Source organism: Hippopotamus amphibius, chromosome 16 (genome assembly GCF_030028045.1).
Source record: "Hippopotamus amphibius kiboko isolate mHipAmp2 chromosome 16, mHipAmp2.hap2, whole genome shotgun sequence".
Classification (NCBI taxonomy): Eukaryota; Metazoa; Chordata; class Mammalia; order Artiodactyla; family Hippopotamidae; genus Hippopotamus; species Hippopotamus amphibius.
The window spans coordinates 62,430,275-62,454,221 of record NC_080201.1 but is presented as its reverse complement, the minus strand read 5'-3'; the positions used below and the strand labels follow the sequence as shown (position 1 = coordinate 62,454,221).

The window sequence follows — 23,947 nt, the reverse complement described above, 5'->3', positions numbered from 1 at the left end:
GCGCCTCTCCTGGAATGTTAAACTAAAGTGCCTCTGTTCAGCTTACCGGCAGACAATCAGCCCTGCCCACCCGTGTGAATGGCTGAAATTAAAATACCCCCTCACCAAGGCTGGTTATTCCGGAGATCTTTTGTAAGACTGATGGCCCTTTAACTTTACTTCCTCACAGCCTCTCCCTCTCTGATTCTATAAAACAAACTGGTATCCAGACCCCAATAAGATGATTTTTCAGGAGATATTAGTCTGCTATTGTCTTAGTTTGCTGGCTTTCTGAATAAAGTTGTCATCCTTGCCTCAACACCTCATCTTCGATTCATTGGCCTGTCGTGCGGCGAGCAGAGCCAGCTTGGGCTCGGTAACAGAAGGAGATGGCATTTGTAGGAACAGACAGACTCGAGCCCAGCTCAGTCCAAGCATCAAACCAGAGTGGGCTCCCAAGTGCCTGGAGGGAGGGAGGACGAACCTTCATTCTGAATCAGGGCTAGGCTGACCCAGTGAACACAAGTTACCATCGGAGGCTTCCACCCCTGACACTCCAAGTCCAAGTTTAGCATTTTCGTTAAGAGCAAGTATTCAAAGAGCCAAAACCTATGGTTAGCATCTTGGCTCTGCCACCACCCCTGTGCCCTTAAACAAGCCTTATACTTCAGACCTCTGTTTACTTCCTGTTCAAATGCTGCTGATGGACCTCTGTGCGCTGTGAGCAGGGCTGTAAGACGGTGCAGCTGCTATGGATACAGTACGGTATTCTTAAAAAATTAAAAATGTATTTACCGCATGATCCACACCCCAAAGAATGGAAAATAGGGTCTCAAAGAGATATCCGTACACCCATGGTCACAGCAGCCTTATTCACAGGAGCTGAAAGAAGGGAGCCACCCAAATGTCCATCCACAAAGGAATGATAAACACAGTGTGGTCTCTACCTACAGTGGAATATTATTCAGCCTTAAAAAGACAGGAAATTCGGAGTCATGCTGCAACATGGAGGAAGCTTGAGGACATTATGCTCAGTGACATAAGCCAGTCACAAAAGGACATTGCATGATTCCACTTCTATGAAGTACCGAGAGGAGTCAGATTCATAGAGACAGAGTAGAATGGTGGTTTGCCAGTGACTGGGGTGAAGGAGAAAATTGGGAGTAATTGTTCAAAGGCAACACAGTTTCAGTTTTATAAGACGAAAAGAGTTCTGGAGATTGGCTGCTCGATAATGTAAATATACTTAGCATGACTGAACGGTACACTTAAAAATGGTGAAGATGGTAAATATGCTCTATGTACTTTACCACCATTTTGTTAAAATGACTGCCAGCGATAAATAGTAGAGCCAGTGTCACAGAGTTGCTGGGTGAGCAAAACCAAAGGTGATTTAATATGAATCACCATACAGCCCACCTCTGCCGACACCGAAATCCACAGATGCTCAAGTCCCTTACAGCGGCCTGGGTATCCCCAGAGGAGGAACCCACAAACACGGAGGGCCAGCAGTGTACGGGAGACTGAAGTCAGTGGTCCACACTCCTCAAATCCTGTATGAGGGTAATCTTTACTATTGTTTGAACACCAGTCAAAAAAATGAGTCTTAGACTCTCCAGGCACTGACTCAACTTCCCCCCCACCCCACCCCCCCAGTTCTCACTGGAAAACAACAGCTCCCAGCTCCTTCTGCTTTCATCTGGAAAATGGGACTTTCCACCCTCAGGCTGGAGCCAGGCTGACCCACTGCACACTTGGATTGCAGAGGTCTCTTTAGGAGCATGTGAACTCAGCCGCCCCGTCTCCTACAGAAGAGGGATTTCCCATGACTTACTGGATTCTTGGAGCAGAGCCTGGAGCACTGGAGCAGAGTCAGTGAGGGTGAGTTTACGCTGTGTTGGGCTGGAGCTGATGCATCTCCAAACACCGAAGCAGGGAGTCCCTGTGCACAGAAGACAGCCCAGAACCCCTGGGTGGTTGGGGTGGGGACGGGGTTGGGTGGGCGGGGAGTGTCTGCAGTGCTGCTATCAGCCCTTGGCTCTTCTCTGGTTTCCCTCAGGCGATGGTTCTGAGAGGTTTTTTTTTTTTATTGTGGTAAAATACCCATAACATAAAATTTACCATTTTAACCATCTTTAAGTGCGCAGTTCAGTTGTGTTAAGTACATTCACATTTTGTGCAACCAAACTCCAGAACTTTTTCATCTGCCAAGACTTCAACTCTGTACCCATTCAACAACAATACCCCCTTTTCTTCTCCACAGTTCCTGGCCATCACTCTTCTACTTTCTGTCTCTATGAACCTGACAACTCCAAGTACTTCATTTCAGTGGAATCATAATATCTATCCTTTCCTGTCAGGCTGATTGTACTTTGTACAATGTCCACTAGGTTCCTCCATGTTGTAGCATGTGTTAAAATTCCCTCGCTTTTTCATGCTGAATAATACTCTATTATTTGCACACATCACCTTGGCGTATCCATTGCTTGGTCAATGGACACTTGGGTTGCTTTCATGCTTTAGTTACTGTGAATAATGCCGCTATGAACATGGGTGTACAAATATCTCTTCCAGGGTGTGCTTTCCATTCTTCTGGGTAAATCCTCAGAAGTAGAATTGCTGGATCATATGGTTCTACGAGTTGTATCTGCTTGTGATGGAGAAAATGTTCACATATTGAGGTGTGGGGAAGTCATTTTGGCTTCTACATGGTTCAGCCTGAACTTCGTGTGAACTAAACCAGCTTCACAGCACATCTGCTTCAACCACTGAGGTGAAGAACGTCTGTCTTGAAGATAAGGATGAACACCTCCCTTCTCATGGCGTCCATGGTAACACTCCCTGGGAGATAAGGTTCCCTTCCCAGACTCCAGGGTCCTGCTGTCTGCTGTCTCTGTACCCAGTTTGTCTCTTTTGAAGCCTTGAAGGAACGTACCCTGTCACACCTGATGTATGGTCTTTATTTGGATGAAATATAAGGCTGTGCTGCAAGCTGTGCTTCAACAGAGCAGTTCCCGGGATGCCCTGGTGGTCCAGTGGTCAGGACTCTGCGGTTCCCCTGGAGGGGGCATGGGTTCCATCGCTGCCTCCCAGGCTGGTGTGTGCTCAGTTTGGCTCAAATAAAAGTCTTGTCTATTCCTATTATAGATTTTTTTTTAAGATTTATTTATTATTTTATTTATTTTTATTCATTTATTTATTCATTTAATTTTTGGCGGCACTGGGTCTTTGTTGCTGCGCACGGGCTTTCTCTAGTTGTGGTGAGCAGGGGCTGCTCTTCATTTCGGTGCACGGGCTCCGCATTGCGTTGGCTTCTCTTGTTGTGGTGCATGGGCTCTAGGCATGCATGCTTCAGTAGTTGTGGCACGCAGGCTCAGTAGTTGTGTCACACTGGCTTAGCTCCTCCACAGCATGTGGCATCTTCCCAGACTAGGGCTCGAACCCATGTCCCCTGCATTGGCAGGCGGGTTCTTAACCACTGCGCCACCAGGGAAGTCCCTAGATTGTTGATTATTTCCATGAACACTTGAACTCATTTGATCAAGGACCCTGAGAAGTAGGGGCTGTAAGATTAGGGACCCCACTCACAACCCTCCTCCCTCCCAGTCTTCTTCAAGGAGCTCTGTTTGCTGGGAGAGCTGAGCACCGGGACAGAGAAGGGAAGCAGGATGTGAGAGGTCCGGAGCTCTACACTTCAGGAAAGGAGAAACCCTGGGAGTGAGAGGAGAGTGTGGCAGCTGTGGGTGAGGCTGGGGGAGGGGTGGCTAGATTCTGACCTGCATCAAGTGACCCACACACCGGGCTCAAACCACCAAAATGGGATGGAAATGCAGTGGTTGTCTCTGAGATTAACTTTTTTTAAAAATTGAAGTATAGTTGATTTAAAATAGTATAATTTTTTTTTTAAATGAAAACCAGATAAGATGGAATGAAATGGCTTAACTTATTCTGGAAAGTTTTAGTTGGTTGTGTGGGGATGCACTCGAATCGCCAGAGTTGATAGGAAGATTATTTTAAAGGGAAGACACTTGAGATGCAACAGATGTGGAAAGAAGCCTTCTCAGAGCTTCCCTTAGCTGACTCAAAGCAGAAAATTCTGGCAAGAAAGGCAGCCAGAAACTGCGTCTTTGGGGAGAGACTGCTGTCAATAGGGGAAGGTGAGTAAACCTATTACTGGAATTCTCTTCTCCCGGAGCTTTATAGCCCCTGAGAGGGTGGAGAGACCACTCACAGCTGCAAAGACAAACATTCTCACAAACCTTCTCATCTCCGGTTTCTTAATTTATTTATCTTTCCCAAAGAAACCCATTTGTTCTTCCCATAGAAGCCTTTTCTCCTTCCCCCTCCCCCTTCTAAGTTGGGTAGGTAAGCCTGTAACGTTAATCAGTTAGCAAGTTATACGTGTGTTAGCTCCTGTAAATAATCCTATTTTCTCCTGTTAATCTGTCATTTGTGTCTTTTTCTTTTTTGCAAGCTCCAGTCAAAGAACCTGAGAGGACAGAGGAAACATTTTTTTCTGCTCCCACAGCAGCAGTGTACGTGCTTCAATTGGGCGATGCTGCTACTGAAAAGAATGTGTGGCCACGTAAAAGGAGTGGAGTGTGGAGTTCATTCCTTTAACGCTGCCAAAGGGCCCACTGTGCACCAGGCACTGGAAGAGGCCTCAGGGCGTTAGACGTGAAGAGCACGCCCCTCTTCACAACAGCCGGACACTTGGAGGTGCTTTTTATGGAACCCATTCCGCACACCTTATATTGAAATACACTCCACACGGTTAAAAGATTCTAACTTTCCAAAACAACCATAACAAATAGGAGGAACCTTGCAAAGAGTTTAAAATAATATGAGGACAGAGATGTAAGGCTCCTCCAATGTCACACTGTATAGAATGGAAGAGCCCCCGATTGTCAGGCATTATCTTATCCTGTTATGAATCATGAGCCTGTAACCCACCTCCACCTCTGCTTTCTCCTCACCCTCTCATCTTCCCAATATCGTTTGCCATTGTATTTAGTTCTTCTCACAGTGACTTTGGTAACTGTCAGATATGCTTATATACTGTTTTTCTTTTTCCTTTTTCCTTCAACCATTACCCTGTGTTCCAAGGTGAGAGTCATGGCCATCACCCGTCCCCTAATTTCCCAGCCTCTCTCTTTGGTATCTGAAGGGTTCCTTTGCCAGATGGAGTATTCTTGGCGGGCAGTCTTTTCCTTTCAACACTTGAATATGTCATATGTCATTCCACTCTCCTCAGTTTCTTTCTTTTTTTTTCTCTAAAATCTAATCCTTTTTTTAAAAAAATATTTTAATTAATGTATTTATTGGTTGCGTGAGGTCTTCAATGCTGCACATGGGCTTTCTCTAGTTGCAGCACGTGGGGGCTACTCTTCATTGTGGTGCACGGGCTCCTCGTTGTCGTGGCTTCTCTTGTTTGTGGAGCATGGGGTCTAGGTGCACGGGCTTCAGTAGTTGTGACACACAGGCTCAATAGTTGTGATTCATGGGCTCAAGAGCGCAGGCTCAATAGCTGTGGCACACGAGCTTTGTGGCTCCATGGCATGTGGGATCTTCCTGGAGCAGGGATTGAACCAGTGTGCCCTGCATTGGCAGGCAGATTTTTCACCACTGCGCCACAAGGGAAGTCCTCTCCTGAGTTTCTGATGAGGAATCCACTGATAGCTTAATGGGGGTTCCTTTGCAAGTTACAATTTTCTTTCCCTGAGCTGCCTTTAGAATTCTTTGTCCTTGATTTTTTCTTTTAAGAACCACGTGGGTTCTTACATATACACACGCACATCTTAATTCCCCAACCAGGGATCGGACCCGAGGCCCCTGCAGTGGAAGGGTGGAGTCCTAACCACTAGACTGCCAGGAATTCCTTTTTTTCTTTTTTCTTACCTTGATAGTTATTTAATTTTCCATCAGCAGAGCCAAACACCTCATTTCTGAAATTCCCACTTTACATAGATCATGTAAGGACTTATCCTGTGTCTTATTTCTCCACTTCTTGGCCAAGCCTTTAGAGGTTAAAAGGAAGGTTAGGTGACTTTTCCAGCCTCACACGGCCAGTACAGTGGGGAGGCGTGTGGTGGGGGGAGAGGAACATGTACAGCCTGGAGGGTGTCCATGTTGCATCACTGTCCCCGGAAAGACAGCCGGCACTCAGTCATCTCCCCAAACCCCTTCCTCCCCTTGTCACCGGGCTCAAAACCATTCATTGATTCCCTGCTACCCGTGGGAGCCGCACGTTTTTATGAATTCCAGTGAATAACTTGTTCCCTGTACGAGCTGTCTCCTGCTTCTGCCAACTGTTTCATCTCCCTCATCAACTCCAACCAATAATAATAATTTTTAAATCCTTCACAGCTTTCCACAAGGCATCCACCTACATCAACCACTTCATGATTTTCATATGAAAGTGAGAGATCAGATGAAGGGAAGACATTCTCATCTCACAGAACCCCTTTCACCATCTCCCCCTCCCCTCCATCCTCTCTCCTCCTTTCAATTCTCTCTCAATTTCTTCTCTCCTGAAAAATGATCCTGGCGGCACCCCTCATAGATCAGACATGGCTTTAAAGTCTCATTTTCCATTGCAAGTCGTTTAACAAGATATTTTCTTTCCAAAGCAAATACTGTGGTCTCCCTTTGAGAATTTCTGGGAAATAAAAAGTTCTCCATCTTGGGCCACATAAAATTTTACCTGTACATGTGATTCTTTCATTATATATCTCACCAAATATAATGGCACCCTGACTGTCTTTTGGACACTGTCTGAGCTGCTGGGAAGCAAATGGTGGTCGAAAGTGTTATGAGCTGAATGTATTTCCCCACTTTCAAATTCCTGTGTTGAAGTCCTAACCCCCAGGACTTCAGAATGTGACTACATTTGGTGGCAGGGCCTTAAGGAGGTAATTACGGTAAAAGGAGGTCCTAAGGGTAGGCGCTAAAGAAATGAGATATGTCCTTATACCAAGAGGATGTCAGAATGCAGAGAGCACACACAGAGACCAAGAGGTGACAGATTTAGCAAGTAAAGTTACAAGGCAACTAGATACACTGAATTTAGATAAATGATAAACATATATTTTAATATGTATATCATATACACATTTTTATGCATATTAATTGTACATATACATTATATATATACATACACTTGTACAGGCATATGTCATTTTATTGTGCTTCACAGATATTGTAGTTTTTGCAAATTGAAGATTTCTGGCAACCCTGGGTTATCAGATGATGGTTAGCATTTTTAGCAATAAAGTATTTTTAAATTAAGATACGTACTTTATTTCTTTTTGCCCACACTGCACAGCTTGTGGGATCTCAATTCTCCAACCACAGATTGAACCCAGGCCACGGCAATGAAAACACCGAATCCTAATCACTGGATTGCCAGGGAATTCCCAACAACTTTTAAATTTGGCTTTCTACTTCAATTTTCTATCTTTTAGTGCCACCCAACTGTAACCATTTATCAACCAGCCATTACTTCCCATCTCGGTCCCCTTCATCTGTCAATGCAGGGGCTTTTGTTTGTTTGTTTTTTGTTTTGTTTTGTTTTTGTTTTTCACCAACTCTATTCTGTAACTAAGAGTCTGCAACAGAAAAGGAAAGACAAATGATCATTTATACCATGTTACACTCCATCTCAGTAAAGCTAAGCGAAAAGCTAACAATGAACATTCCCCCAGTGGTATGAAGGGATCCACTTTATCTGTTACGATTCTCATTTTGTCAAAGTCTGTTTTTATAGTACCGTAGCTGTGCTAGCTTTCTTTCTTTACAGTTTGCATAATGTATCTGTTCCCTTCCTTTTGCTTCTGACCTATGCGTGTCCTAATATTTAAACTACGACTCACAACAGAGTAAGTAGTTACCCGAGTTTCCCTCCCACATGGCGATCTCTGTCTTTTTGCTGGAAGTAGGCACAGGGAAGAACTTTCTATCTGCTGGTTAATCTTTTATTTCTTCCTCTGGTTGTTGCTTATGTCACTGTATGTTTTTTGTGGAATATCATCTTGCTGTACGCTAATGAAACATGGACTTTCCCATATGTATATTATGCTTTTAAAAGTTTACTTGAAAAGTGTACATCAAAGGCATTTTGTCCTCTGCCAATGAATACAAGGCTGTAAATGCATTCCACCTACACAGTCCATAAAGACTCAAAGCGCCCCTTGAACAAAAGGTTCTTCCAGTGCATGGAGGGGCTCCACACAGCATGTATGTCCTGTGGTTAAGATGATTCAGCACCAGGGATGTTTTTGTCAAGTCTGGGAGGTGGAGGCTGGTGGCTGCTGGTCACTGTTCTCCCTCAAGCTGTGTCGGATCCCGTATCCAAAGTATATGACAAATCCTAGTAGGGAAATGAGACAATGAGAAGGGAAAGTAAACACTCTTCCCGCTTACAAATGCCCAATAAGCCTCCCACGATGACATCTGGCATAGTTTGGGGGAGAGGTAGTAGGAAGAAGGTTGGTTTCAGTTACCCAACAGGTCTCCTACTCCCAGAAAGCCACTTACCAATCCCCATGCAGACACCAAATTGGACCCAGATCCCAGAAGTCATCTGCATCATCAGGTAAACATTCACAAAGATGCTCAGCAGGGGGAGGACAGGCAAAGCAGGGACCTGAGGGCAAAGTCAGTTAATCCCTGAGCACATCACAGACGTCTGAAAGGGAGACCCCGACCCCACGTGGGCGGGAAGACTCCAGTCCTGTTCAGGCTGTGCATTCAGTGCCTACTGAGACTGGGTATGAAAAGCACTGACGGTGGATCAGGGAAGGGTCCATTGGTTTTAGCAACTCCCCTTCTTCCCTGGTCCAGCAAAGGATGTTTAGACCTCAAAGCGTGCAGACTTCTCTCACTCAAGGTGGACCGTTGGGCACATAAGTTCACCTACCTTGAAGCGAATAGGAGCGGGGCTCTGGGGCTGCCTCCAAATGATGACCGTGACCCCCACGATGAGCAGCAGCAGCAGCACAGCCGCTGTTGTGGACACGGGGTCTCCAGAGAACACGCGGCTGGGCCACCGGGCCAGCACCAGGCTCAGGATGGTCAGCAGGAGAACTGCAAGGGTCACGGGGGAGGAGCCCAGGCTCACCTCCAGAAGCCACATAGCTCAAGACCTTGGATCATATCCCTCCCCCAAACTGCCCACATCACAAAGGGCCATCATCTCTCCACAACTCCTCCTCAACGGCTAAAATAAGCACTTTCACCCCATTTTGTCAATTTCAGAAGATCACCAAAGAGCAATCCCACTGCTCACCAAAAAGTAAGGCACATCTGTAGACAATGTGGCCGGATGCCAGAGTGGGGACGGTGTTGAGAGGGTCACACAGGCTCTTTAGAATCTTTGAGCTTCCTGCTTCAGGAACAGATTCCAAAGAAATTTGGTCAAGATTAGGCATCTCAATTTCCTCCTCTGTTTTCTCATTCTGATCTGGTTGGTACCTGAATTAGAGGTATTAAGACAATATTAACAGCAACCCCTACTCATCCAACATCAGACAACCTATTCACCTCTTTCCTGCCTTGAGCAGAGCAGGACATTTAGAAGCCAGCGTGAAGAGAGAGGGTGGGTACCTCCCCACTCATACCCATGAGTCCAAGACCCCCAGTCAAGGTGTAGTGGAGTCTCACCTGAGGACGAGAACAGAAAGAGCCACCAGGGAGTAAGAAAGCATGATTCCGGTTAACATGACTTCCAGAATATCACGGAACTCCACAAGTAACACCAAGATCGCTAGAAGGAGGGCACGAACAAGGTGGGGAAGGGGGTGAGAAACCACTGGAAGGATCCAAGGTAAGGAAACTGATCAGAGAAGGAGTGGGTTTCCTTTATTCACCTGCAAGATTTCCACACGTCAAGATGGCCATGATGGGGGCTCCTGTGCGGAGGTGTGTCCGGGCAAGTCCCTGGAAAAGGAGCCCGTCAACTGCCATCGCGTAGATCAACTGAGACATGGGTAACATGTGGCCCACGAGGCTGGAAGGTAACATGGGAACATGTGTTAGGACGTGGGCATCTGCTCTCTAGCCTACATGGGATAGGTGTCTTGCCCTCTTGTCTCTCAGTGCCAAGGGCTAAAATACCTGGTAATCTGGCAGTGGACTGAGAGATAGCTTTGACACTGACCTGGATGTAAGAGCACAGAGGGTGCCAACAGCCACGACATATCTGGCAGGGCCCCACCCAACATGGAGAAAGGCCTGCGGCAAGGGGCTCTCAGGGTGAATCCGGTAGTAGGGCACCATGAGGGTGAGGGCCGCCGAGACACCAAAACACGCCAAAAAGCAGATGAAGAGCGAGATCATGATGCCCAAGGGGATGGATCGCTGAGGATTCAGGGCTTCTTCCCCTGCAGGATGGGAGGAAGTAGTGGCTCAGGAAAACACACTGGGGAAGAAAGCGCAAATCCCCTTTCCTCTTGCACCTCCAAAAGCGGGCTAACCTTCTGCCATCCCATATGCCCAAAGGCTGCCCAGTCTGTGCCCAAACCCCTGGTGGGACACACAATGACAATATTACCTCTAGTGAGAATGCCATCAATACCAACAAATGCGTATAAACATAGAGCTGCTCCATGGAGAATCCCTTCAAAGCCAAAGGGCACAAACCCTCCAGAATCCAGAGGGCTCAAGCTGTGGTGAGAGAAGGAATGAGGAGGAACATGGGTGAGGTGTGTTCAGCCATCTCTACTGGACTCCTCAGTTCATACCAGTGAGGAGCTCCAAGACACCCATCACCTGGATCCACCAGCCCAGGTCTCTCTAGTCCCACCATATTCCCAGCTCTGCATACACATCCCCCCTTCACATGCATTACTAAGGTCAAGGGTACCCTCCTCACCCAGAGGTGCCGCTGGATCCAGATGTGTTTAATTTATTGTCCTGTTCCGTGAGCTGCCAGTTGTGCAGGTCCCCCTTAATGAAGCCAGAGAGGATGATGAAGCTGAGCACCAAAAGGTTGATGCCTGTGAATACTCTGGTGACCCAAGGCAACACACGGGGCCTCACAAGCATTACTCCTGTGGGAAAGATGGAATACGGAACACCCAAAGTAAGTAAATTCTTAGAGAGAGAAAGTAGGCTAGTAGCTGTCAGCGGTGGGGCATTGGCAGACAGTGGGGGAGGGGCTCAACACGTATAGGGCTTCCTTTTGGGGGTGAAGACCGTGTGTGGACCTAGATGGAGGTGATGGTTACGCAACATTGTGAATGTACTAAGTGCCACTGGATTGTACACTTTCAGATGGTTAATTCCTCATTGTCTCACAATACACACATCTAACAAATCATGACGTTGTACACCTTAAACTGATACAATGTTGTATGTCAATTATATCTCATTACAGCTTGGAAAGAATAATAAAATGGCTAATTGTATGCTCTGAGTATTTCCTCTCCATTAAAAAAATGTCTTTGATCTCCGTGCAGAGGAAGAAACTCTTCAGTCTAAGTACATGATGCTGAGCCGGGATGATTTTGTCCCCCAAGGGACACTGGCAATGTCTGGAGACATCCTGATTGTCACAGTGTGGGGGATGGGCACCCCTGGCCTCTAGTGAGGGATGCGACTCAACACCCAAGAGTGATTTTTTAAAAACTCTACCATGCACAGGACAGACCCCCCCCACACCAAGAATGAGCCAGCCCAAATTGTCAATGATGCCAGGGTGGGAAACAATGGTCTCTGTCACCCCTTCCTGTCACCCTTCTTTCCAGTCCTAATCCTCCACCATTCTGCCACCCAAGCCTTCCCCTCCCCAGATCCTATTCCACACGTCACTCTCCCCATCCTAACTCTGACCCCTTCTCACCAGTTATCAGCAGCACCAGGCCCAGCGCGACAAAGTCTGGGTATGTGGCCAGGAAGGGGGGCATATGCGCAGAGAAAGCTCCTCGTAACGCCTGAGAGAGGTGGTTCCCAATCAGGCCGTCAAATGTGATGCTCCAGGCTTTGGACAAATAGGCAGTGGCTGCAGTGGCAGAAGGAATACCCATTACAAATGTAAACTGATCCGCGACTATGTGCCAGGGGATGTATTTTAAAAGCAAAAAACAGACAAAGTAGCTAATCTCAAAGGGTTTCTCTTCTTGAGGTGGGAAGAACAGACCCAGATAACTCACAAAATAGGTCAACGCTTCAATATAACTAGAAGGAGATCAATATTATGCAAGAAAACAATACAGGGACGTGGGACCAGGAGGGCTGGGAGATGAGGGTTGAAATTTTAAATCAAGGGGTAAAGGAAAATCCTAGGGAGGCAGCAGCTGAGCAAAGACTTCGATACAGGGCTTCCTTGGTGGTGCAGTGGTTAAGGGTCCGCCTGCTAACGCAGGGGACACAGGTTCGAGCCCTGGTCCGGGAAGATCCCACGTGCCGCGAAGCAACTAGACCCACGTGCCACCACTACTGAGCCTGTGCCCTAGAGCCCAGGGCCATAAGTACTGAAGCCCACATGCCTAGAGCCCATGCTCTGCAACAAGAGAAGGTATCACAGTGAGAAGCCCGCACGCTGCAGCGAAGAGTAGACCCCACTCCCCGCAACTACGGAAGCTTGCGCGCAGCCATGAAGACCCAATGCAGCCAATGGAAAAAAAAAAAGACTTCAATACGGTGAGGGGATGAGCCTGTGGGACATGCCTCCCTCTCAGCCACTCCCCACACTTCCCTTTGCTTCTGGTTTCTCGGTCCATCACTTAAGCAAAGGAGGATAGAGCTGAGTAGAATGAAGCTGTGGGCTTTTCCAGCCACTGTTATCCACCTCCCCAAGCAAGGTAGATAACAAAGTGCTCGTGGATGACTGAAGGTCCCAACCCTCCCTCCTCGTTTCCTCATCTTTAGTCTCATGCCTTCCTCCTCCCCATCATCTCACCAGTGATTAAATACAGCAAGATGTTCCAGCCAATGATGAAGGCACACAGTTGTCCCATGGTGACATAGCTGTAGAGATATGCTGAACCAGAGCGTGGTACCCGGGCCCACAGCTCGGCGTAGCAGAGCCCGTACAGCACAGAAGACAGGGCGGCCACCAAGAAGGAGACGGTAATCGCTGGCCCAGCTGTGTACTTGGCCACCACACCAGCCAAGATGTGTATACCAGCTCCCAGGGTGCTGCCCACACCCAAGACCACCAGGTCAAGAATGTTCAGATGAGGGGTGGGGCGCTTAGACTCCTCTATGGGTTCCAGCGGCCGCCTGCGGACCAGCTTCTGACCAAATTGGTGAACATACTGTCGCAGCGTCCTGGACATAGTTGAGGAGGCTACAATCTGCAGAAGACAAGACACAAAGCTGTCAAGAATGCCTATCCTAAACAACAAGGTCCTATGATTTAGCACAGGGAAATATATTCAATATCCTCTGATAAACCATGACGCAGAAGAATATGAAAAAGAATGTATAGATATGTATAACTGAATTACTTTGCTGTGCAGCAGACAGTAACACAACATTGTAAATCAACTTTACTTCAATAAAAAAAAAAAAAACATTAAAAAAAAACGTCCATCTGCCCTTGGCCTTGGGAGTCCAACTCCATGCAGCAATGGAGTGACGGGGAGCAGGTGGCAAAGGACACATTGGATGAGTTGTCCATCTCTGAGCTTTGTTTTCTACAAACACAGAGGAGGCTGTTCATGTGTCTCAAAGTTCCTGGAAGGGCTGCTGGAGGAGAAGTGAGGGGGAGTGGATTATGTCTCCCCCAAATGTGCCGCTTTGGCACGTGGACTGCCTTGAGCGGAAGGCAATTAAGACCCAGCAGACTCAGGAACAGCTCGTTGCCCCTCCCTTAACTGCCCTAAATAATTTAGACGATGCTGTCTACACCAGGAAGAGAGCTATTACCAGAGATGGCTTTTTATCTCAGAAAGATTTGTCTGCAAGGAGTGGGAAACATTTGTTAACCAACCACTTGCCTTTCCCATCTTCCTGTGGGATGTCTTCCTCCTCTTGAAGCCCCAGACCCCTCCTCCGTTCTCCTTAGCTCAGGGGAGCAGATAAACCTCAAAGGCCTGACTCTCTTGAGCCTCAGAGTTTTTGTAGGGCTCGCATACACAACAAATTAAATTCATCAGTTTTTCTCGTGTCAATTTAATTATTAGACCCACCAAAGGACCTAGAAAGAAGTTTTCTGCCACTTCAGAAGCAGAGGCTTTAAACACAGTGTTGGCATGCAGTAGATGTTTAATTGGTGTAAGCTGAGAGAATCACAATAACGATTTTTGAACTGAAACCAACCAGCTCTGCTGGTTCAACTTCAGCTCCGTAACATATTAGGGAAAATTATTATCATCTTTATTCCCTCCCTTCCCTGACACGTGTGACGTGACTCTTTTAGGGGCTTGGTGATCAGAGAGTTCAGACTCCATACATGTCTTCACCAAGGATCCTGAAACCTGATAGCTTTCTGTGTCATTGCTTGCAGAGTGACATGGAGTGGGAACTCTGCTTTGGGGCAGAATGAGATGGAATTTGTAGGCAGGGACAGACGCCAGCCCAGCGCAGTCCAAGCATCCAACCAGAGTGGCCTCCCAAGTGCCTGGAGGGAGGGAGGACGAACCTTCATTCTGAATCAGAAATGACAGGACTCGGTTTCCTATCCTTTGGGGCATGAAATGTCTCCTCACTGCACTGCCCTGCAGGGCTAGGCTGACCCAGTGAACCAAGTTCTCTTGAGAGGGCTCTTGCTACTGATACTCTGAAGTCCAAGTTCAGCATTTTGGTGAAGAGCGGGGATTAAAAACCCAGGAAAATATGATTAGAATCTTGGCTCAGCCACCACCCCTGTGCCTTTGAACCGGGCATAGACTTCTCTGCACCTCTGTTTTTTTCTTGTTTAAAGGCTGCTGATGCCATCTTCAAAGGCCGAATAAAAATTATTGCACAAGTAATACCTCTACTTCAAACAAATAAAACAGCATTCCACAGGACAAACTATTTATTTTTCCCCCATCTTTCTGAAGAATAAACATTTTTTTTTTACTTCCTCACTCATAGGAAGACACATTTAAATGCAAAATACAAATATATTTCTCATACATTAAACTAGAAAGGATACAAAATCTGACAACACACTCAGGTGGTGTGACCGTGGGCAAAAGACACAAACATTGCCAGTGGAAGTTCAAAATTCTCTATGAAGGGAATTTAACCATTTCTACCAAAATTCGACATGCACTTACCCTTTTCACCCAGCAACCCCATTTCTAGGGATCTATCCAAAGATAAAATGGGACAAGTACAAAAAAACTTTATCCAAGAGGGTTTCACTGATGTTACTGTTTGTAATAACAAAAACAAGACAAAACAAAAATACTGGAAAATTATCCAAATGTCCATCAAATAGTTCAATACACTGTGGTTATTCAAAAAAAAAAATGCTGCTTGTGAACTCGTGTGTGTGTGAGTAGGAGTGTAAATTGGTGCACCTGCTGTGGATAAGGGATGACGGTTCCTCCAAAAACTAATAAGGGATTTACCACATGATCCATTCCCCCTATGGGTGTCCACCCGAACGAACTGAAAATAGGGTCTCAGAGAGATATTTGTACACCTGTGTTCAAAAGAGTATTACCACAATAGCTGAAAGCTGGAAACAATCCAAATGTCCATCCACGAAGGAAAGATAAACATGATGTGGTCTCTACCTACAGTGGAATATTATTTAACCTTAGAAAGGCAGGAAATTCTGACGCAGGCAACAACATGGTGGAATCTTGAGGACGTTATGCAAAGTGGCATAAACCAGTCACAAAAATACAAATATTGTATGATTCCGCTTCTAGGAAGTACCAAGAGGAGTCAAAGCCGCAGAGACAGAGTGTAGAGTGGTGGTTCGCCAGGGGCTGGGGTGATGGGGGAAACGGCGTTATTGATAAATGGGGTCACAGTTTTACAAGATGAAAAGTGTTCTAGAGATTGGCTGCACAACAGTGTAAATAGACTTAATGTTACTGAACTGTGCACTTAAAATGGTTAAGATGGTGAATTTTATGTTGTGTGTATTTTACCACCATTTAAAGAAACTGCTGCCCGTGATAAACAGTAGAGCCAGCTTCACAGCGTTGCTGGGTGTAGAAACCCAAAAGCGATTTAATATGGATCACCGTGCAGTCGTCCTGCACACATACCAAACTCCACGGACGTTCAAGTCCCTTCCCGTTGCCCCGATACCCACAGAGGAGGAAGCCATAGATTCGGAGAGCCAAGCAGCATAAGGAGCCTGAAATCAGTGGTCCACGTCATAAACCCTACTTAAGGATCATCTCTACTATTCTGTGAACACAACTCTAAAAATAGTCTTAGAGCCTCAGGACACTGAACCAATCTCCCCCATTTTTTCTCACCCCCCCCCAACACACACACACACACACACACACACACACACAGCTCCCATCTCCTGCTTTCACTTGGGAAACGGAACTTGCCACCCTCAGGCGGGAGCCAGGCTGACCCACTGCACACTTGGATTGCAGAGGTCTCTTTAGGAGCATGTGAACTCAGCGCCCCGTCTCCTACAGAAGAGGGGTTTCCCAGGACTCACTGGATGTGGGAGCAGAGCCTGGAGCACTGGAGCAGAGTCAGTGAGGGTGAGTTTTGGGCTGGAGCTGACGCATCTCCAAACACCGAAGCGGGGAGTCCCTGTGCACAGAAGACAGCCCTGAACCCCTGGGTGGTTGGGGTGGGGATGGGGTTGGGTGGGCGGGGAGCGTCTGCAGGGCTGCTATCAGCCCTTGGCTCTTCTGTGGTTACCCTCAGGGGATGGTTCTAAAACTTTTTTTTATTGCGGTAAAATACACAGTACACACAATCTACCATTGTAACCATCTTTAAGTATGCAGATCAGCTGTGGTAAGTGCATTTACATTTCGTGCAACCAATTCCAGGACTTTTTTCATCTGGCCGAACTGAAACTCTGTACCCATTCAACAAAATTTCCCCCTTTCTCCTTCCCCAGTTCCTGGCCATCACCCTTCTACTTTCTCTCTCTATGAATCTGACCACTCCAGGTACTTCCTTTAAGTGGAATCATCCAGTATTTGTCGTTTCCTCTCAGGCTTATTTTACTTAATAGAATGTCCACTAGGATCATCTGTGTTGTAGCATGTGTTATAGTCCCTTCGTTTTAAAGGCTGAATAATACTCTATTATTTGAACCCACCACATTGGCTTCTCCATTTGATGGTCAGTGGGCACTTGGGTTGCTTTCATGTTTTAGTTATTGTGAATATTGCTGCAATGAACATGGTTGTACAAATATCTCTTGCAGTGCGTTTTCAATTCCTTGGGTAAATCCTGCGAAGTAGAGTCACTGGATCATATGGTTCTAAGAGTTTTATCTGCTTGTGATGGAGAAAATGTTCACATATTGAGGTGTGGGGAAGGCATTTTGGCTTCTACGTGGCTCAGCCTGAACTTTGTGTGAACTAAACCAGCCTGTCCAAGCCTCACAGCACATCTGCTTTAACCACTGTGGTGAAGAACGGCTGTTCTGAAGATAAGGATGAACAACTCCCTTCTCATGGCGTCCATGGTAACACTCCCCGGGAGATAAGGTTCCCTTCCCAGACTCCAGGGTCCTGCTGCCTGCTGTCTATGCACTAAGTCTGTCTCTTTTGAAACCGTGAAGGATTGTACCCTGTCATGTCTGATGTATGGTCTTTGTTGGGATAAGGTGTAAGCCTGTGCTGAAAGCCATGCTTCAGCAGAGCAGTTCCCCAGAGCTGTCTGAGAGGCTGCCTCCCAGACTACAGTCCTTAAATTGGGTCAAATACAACTCACCATTTCTATTGTGTTGTTTGATTGTTTCCTTGGACACTTGAATTCACTGATCGTCAAGGACCCTAAGTAGAATGGGTGTAAAACCGGGGACACCACTCACAATCTTCCTCCCCCCCAGTCTTCTTACACTACTCAACTTTCCACGTCTACACGTGGCCTGAGACACTCAAGTGTGGGGAAGCCCCAAGTCCAGATGGACCCAAGCAGCAGAAGGGGAGCTTAAAAATCTCTGATGCTAAATGATGCAACAAAAGCATTGAACGAGCATGATGCCTGCTCTCAGCCTTGGGAAAGGGAAAGAAGAAAAGGGGAGTGTGACTTGGTCCCTTTCTTCAAGGAGCTCTGTTTTCTGGGAAGACGGAGCACGCGGGCAGGGAAGGGAAGCATGTTGTAAGAGGGAAAACATCAGGAGCTGGAAGGGGAGTGGTGAGGCGGAGTTGGGGGAGTGGGCAAGACTCTGACATACATCAACTGACGCATGTGCTGAAACACTGGGCAGAGACCACCAGCATGGGATTTCCATGTCCCAGTTGACTCTCCCATTAACTATTTTATTTAATTTTATTTATTTATTTATTAATGGTTTATTTATTTTTTTAATGGTTTATTTATTTACTTATTTTCGGCTGCATTGGGTCTTCATTTCTGCAAGTGGCCTTTTTCTAGTTGTAGCGAGTGGGGGGCTTCTCATTGCGGTGCCTTCTCTGGTTGCGGAGCACAGGCTCTAGGCACGTGGGCTTCAGTAGCTGCAGCACGTGGGCTCAATAGTTGTGGCTTGCGGGCTCTAGAGCGCAAGTTCAGTAGTTGTGGTGCACGGGCTTAGTTGCTCCGCGATATGTGGGATCTTCCCAGCCCAGGGCTCGAACCCGTGTCCCCTGCAATGGCAGGCGGGTTCTTAACCACTGTGACACCAGGGAAGTCCCATGTTTTTTTTGTAGTTTTGATTTGGTGTTTTTGTGCTTGAAGTAGTAGACACCTCCTTTAATGTTTGGTGGTTACCTTCAGAAGGGGTATTCTGTCCCATGGTGGTGTTATTAACTGGGGTCTTCTCAATCTTTGTATCAGTACACCTGCTCCACTCTTATCATCCCACTTGTGGGAGAAATCTTTTTTTTTTATTTTTTAATTTTTTTGGAGTATATTTGCTTTACAATGTTGGTTAGTCTCTATTGTACAACGAAGTGAATCAGCTACACGTATACATATATCCCCTCTTTTTTGGATTTCCTTCCCATTTAGATCACCACAGAGGACTGAGTAGAATTCCCTGTGCTATACAGTAGGTTCTCATTAGTTATCTATTTTATACATGGTATCAGTAGTTTATATATGTCAGTCTGCATCTCCCAATTCATCCCACCCCTTCTTCGCCCTTGGTATCCATAAATTTGTTCTCTATGTCTGTGGCTGTATTTCTGCTTTGCAAATAAGATCATCTGTACCATTTTTTTTAGACTCCACACATATGCATTAATATACGATATTTGTTTTTCTCTTTCTGACTTGCTTTACTCTGTATGACAGGCTCTAGGTCCATCCACGTCTCTGCAAATGACTCAATATCGTTCCTCTTTATGGCTGAGTAATATTCCATTATATAGATGTACCACATCTTTTTTATCCACTCCCCTGTGGGAGAATTCTTAAGGTTTTCTATCTTCCCTGGTCTTACAACTCGGCAGGCTGCCTCCTGGAAGCCTCTCTTTGGTTTTCCCGGAGGTGGTGCTATAGCCCAAGTTTGTGGCACCCTTGCCCATAGCAGGTGGTCAGTTTTCTGAGCATGTGCCCTGTCTACCAGAACTCCTATGGGCGCTGCAGGTGGAAGTTCACACAAGGAGCCTTGGGAGAGTGGAGGGAAGTGTGGGTCCAGCACTTGGAGCTTAGAGGGTGCCTGTACCCAGTAGGGAGATCCCTGGGTGTGGTACTCCCAGAGGCACGTGATTTGACTGCCTGTGGAGAGCAGTCACTTTCCTGTGCTTTGAAATGTTCATCTGCCTCTTTCCCAGTATCCTTCCTCTCCCTCGCCATGGATGTCCAGACTCAGGGCTCTGGGTGCTGCTACAGAGGAACAGGTTTCTCCAGGGGTGTCTTGCATACCTAGGGTAGCTGGGCACTCACTCACCACTTTCCTTTTCTGTAGAGGGAGAGGTCCCTCTGGGTAGATCAGCCCCACCTTGGGAGGTATCCTTGTGCTGGGGAGGAGGAAGTTACCTCTTTTACCTCCACCTTTGCTTTGACCAGGCTCACTTTTTCTGGCATGCCAGAATCTCTCCTAGGGAAGTCTGACCCTCTGCAAATTCTCTCGCATGCATGAGAATCTACACAGGTCACTACCTTCCAGGTTACTCTCCCACCCCACCCGAACAGGGGTCTGGGCAGGTTCCCTGGCTCTGCAGGTTCTGCAGCCCTTAGAGAGGTCTGTCAGCCTGTTACCCTGATGCGCAGATAGACGAGACTCCTCCAGGGTCCTTGGGCATATGCAGCTATATCCCACGACACCCACAAAAGGGCTTTTCCTCCTAAAAGGATGTCTAATTTGTTGTTTGTTGATTGAAATGTAGTTGATTTATAATATTATGTTAGTTTTAGGTGTAAAGCATGGTGATTCATTGTTTCTGCAGATAGTGTATGATACCACTTACATGTGGAAGCTAAAAAAATAATACAAATGAATATGTATAGCAAAAGAGAAACAAAATCACAGATTCAGAAAACAAACTAGTGTTTACCAGTGGAGAGGGGGAAGGGGGCAGGATCAAACTAGGGATATGGGATTCAGAGATACAAACTACTACGTACAAAATAGATAAGCAGGAAGGATGGATTGTAGGGCACAGGGAATTATAGTCCTTATCTTGTAATAACTTTTTATTTATTTATTTATTTATTTTTTTGGGGGGGTACACCAGGTTCAATCATCCGTTTTTATACACATATCCCCATCTTCCCTCCCTTCCTTGACGCCCCCCCCAAGCCCCCCCCACCCTCCCCGCCCCAGTCCTCAAAGGCATCTTCCATCCTCGAGTTGGACTCCCTTTGTTATACAACAACTTCCCACTGACTATTTTACAGTTGGTAGTATATATATGTCTGTGTTACTCTCTCACTTCATCTCAGTTTCCCCTTCACCCCCCGCCCCCTCCCATACCTCGAGTTCTCCAGTCCATTCTCTGTATCTGCATCTTTTGATGGAGTATATCTGTGAAAATATTGAATCACTACACTGTAAATGTGAAGCTAATATAATATTCTAAATCAACTATATTTCAATTTTAAGAAATCCTGCATCACAAACAGTTCACACCTGCTCACTTCTCAGATTTCACTACAAATTAAGATTGCTGAGGCTTAAGAATTCTGATTAATATGTGTAATTAGAACTACGAAAGTTAACATGGAAAACATCTGTGTGTTCAAGGAAATTTTTTTAGAAGTTAAAGGAAAGAACATGCTTTGTGTTGAAGGGAAAGAAGGTAATTTTGTCCTAAAGTGACATTAAAGGGAGAGGACAGAGAAGCACAAGACACAATCTGAGTGTAACGAAGGAAGTCGTAGAAAGTTTGTGGAAAAGGAACTTGAAAAAAGGCTTCTGTTTGTGGTCAGGACTGGGTAAGATGAGGCTGAATTTAATTGTGTGAATTTAGTCTAATATGAAAAGTAAGCTGGTGCAAAAAATTAAATTTTCTTTTCTCTCTGATTTTGATGGAAACAACACTCTGTTGTACCTTTCTGTATTTGCCTTTGACATACGTGTATTTTAGTGTCACATTGGTAGGCAGATAACTAAGTATACTTCAGAGTGGCCTGTGATCCTATGTGAATGTTTGAAAACATTTTGCTATCTTTGAGAACCCTATCCAATCAAATTCTAAATGAAGTATTTTTTGACCTCTAGCTAATTTGGGGATTTTTCAGAGCTCTCCTAAAACATCTCAAAGAAAGGTATTGAACTCATTATAATTAGGCATATTGACACTATAATTACATGGGTATCATTGTGAAATCAGTGATGAGAAACCCTCTTAGGTTATATTGGAAGGATGAACGTTATTAATAGGTGTCCTACAAATTATCAGTTTATGAAATTCCTAAAAATCTGATATGTCCTGGTAAGTTGTTATCAGTCATAATTCTAGCTATTACCTTAAAATACTGAATGTTACAGAAATATCCAAAATTCTCTTTTCTTTTTGCTTACCTTGATTGTTATTTAATTTTCCACCAACAGAGCCAAATACCTCACCTCTGAAATTCCCATTTTTCATAGGTTATGTAAGGACTTATCCTATGTCTTATTTCTCCACTTCTTTGCCAAGCCTCTAGAGGTTCAGAAGGAAGGTTAGGTGACTCTTCCAGGCTCACATGGCCAGTACAGTGGGGAGGCGTGTGGTGGCGGGAGAGGAACATGTACAGCTGGAGGGTGTCCCCATTGCACCGCTGTCCCTGGAAAGGCAGCGGACATTCAGTCATCTCTCCAAACCCCTTCTCCCCCTTGTCACCAGGCTCAGAACCATTCATTGACTTTCTGCTACCCATGGGAGACGCCCATTTAATGAATTCCGGTGGAAAAACATGTACAGGATTCACTCCGTCTCCTGTTTCTGCCAACTGTTTTATCTCCCTAATCGATCTACACCAATAATAATAATTTGAAAAAATTCCTTCACAGCTTTCCATGAGACACTCACCTACATCAATCATTTTATTATTTTCATATGAAAGTGAGATCAGATCAAGGGAAGACATTCTCATCTCACAGAACCCCTTTTACCATCTTCCCCTCCCCTTTCTTCTCTCTCCTCTCCCCAATTTCTCTCTGCATTTCTTTTCTCCTGAAAAATAATTTAAATTAGACATGGCTTTAAAGTCTAATTTTCCATTCCAAGTAGTTTAACAAAATATTTTCTCCAAACAAGTACTGTGGCCTCCTTTTGATAATTTCTGGTTCTCTATCTTGGGTCATGTAAAATTTTACCTGTACATGTGATTCTTTCATCATATATCTCACCAAATATAATGGTGCCCTGACTGTCTTTTGGCCACTATTTGAGCTGCTGGGAAGCAAATGGTGGTCGAAAGTGTTATGAGCTGAATGTATTTCCCCACTTTCAAACTCCTGTGTTGCAGTCCTAACCCCCAGGACCTCAGAATGTGACTACATTTGGTGGCAGGGCCTTAAAGAGGTAATTAGGGTAAAAGGAGGTCATAAGGGTAGGCCCTGAAGAAATATGACTAATGTCCTTATACCAAGAGGTTGTCAGAATGCAGAGAGCATACACAGAGACCAAGAGGTGACAGATTTAGCAAATAAAGTTACAAGACAAGTAGATATACTGAATTTAGATAAACAATGAACCTCAACAACATATATGTACATACATTGTATGTACATATTTTATACATATTAATTACACGTACACATATTTTAATATGTATACATACATATGTACAGGCACACAACATTTTACTGTGCTTTGCAGATACTGCATTTTTTTGCAAATTGAAGGGTTGTGGCAAATCTGGGTTGTCAGATGATGGTTAGCATTTTTTAGCAATAAAGTATTTTTAAATTGAGGTATGTACTTTTTTTTTATAGACAGAATACTAAAGCACACTGAATAGACTGCAGTGTAGTGTAAATAACTTTTATATGCAGTAGGAAACAAAAAAAATTTGTGTGACTCTCTTTATTGCCAATTGTCTTTATTATGGTGGTCTGGAATCAAACCAGTAACATCTCTGAGATCTACCTGTATTAACTCTCCAGTTAGGGTCATATCATTTAATTGTTACAGAAAATGCACCATTTTTCTTTCCAGGAGAATCGCCCACATTCTGGTTTTGGCTGATTGCATTTTCAGCTGAAATGTGAATCTATCCCTGCGGTCTGTTGTGAGCTGTAGTTGATCTAGAAGCTTGGTTGCATTCTTATTCAACTTTTCATCAAGACTCTTTCATGGGCAGAATTCTCTGTCGCCTATTACAGCACATTGGGTAGCACACGATACCTGGCTGTCCCACAGCAGTAAGGGAAGAACGATAATCAGGTGATTTCAACCTGTTCCGTCAAAGTTTCACCCAACAGCTTCAGTCTCCATTACTTGTGTCCTAAGTCTGTAATTTCAGTAGAACTTGCAAAGTAGAGATTTTTCTAATCCTGTTA

At 45.3% G+C, this 23,947-nt stretch overlaps 1 protein-coding gene across 1 annotated transcript; it reads right to left on the bottom strand.

Annotated features, from left to right (window-relative positions):
• Window positions 1-8,258: 8,258 nt before the first annotated feature.
• LOC130838760 (cationic amino acid transporter 3-like) lies at window positions 8,259-13,256 on the bottom strand. The gene is made up of 11 exons (XM_057712260.1): window positions 12,878-13,256; window positions 11,819-11,977; window positions 10,850-11,027; window positions 10,529-10,641; window positions 10,136-10,358; window positions 9,846-9,985; window positions 9,640-9,742; window positions 9,266-9,450; window positions 8,897-9,063; window positions 8,515-8,623; window positions 8,259-8,347 (listed from the first exon to the last, which is right to left on the bottom strand). Exons 1-11 carry the CDS (start codon window positions 13,254-13,256, stop codon window positions 8,259-8,261), a joined length of 1,845 nt encoding a protein of 614 aa, XP_057568243.1.
• Window positions 13,257-23,947: the final 10,691 nt, after the last annotated feature.

Coding starts and splice junctions, on each gene's coding strand:
- LOC130838760 (XM_057712260.1), bottom strand. CDS start 13,256: ATGTCCAGGACGCTGCGACAGTATGTTCACCAATTTGGTCAGAAGCTG. Junction 11,028..11,818: donor CCTGGTGCTGCTGATAACTG/GTGAGAAGGGGT, acceptor TCTTTCCCACAG/GAGTAATGCTTGTGAGGCCC. Junction 9,986..10,135: donor CTCTGTGCTCTTACATCCAG/GTCAGTGTCAAA, acceptor GTTACCTTCCAG/CCTCGTGGGCCACATGTTAC.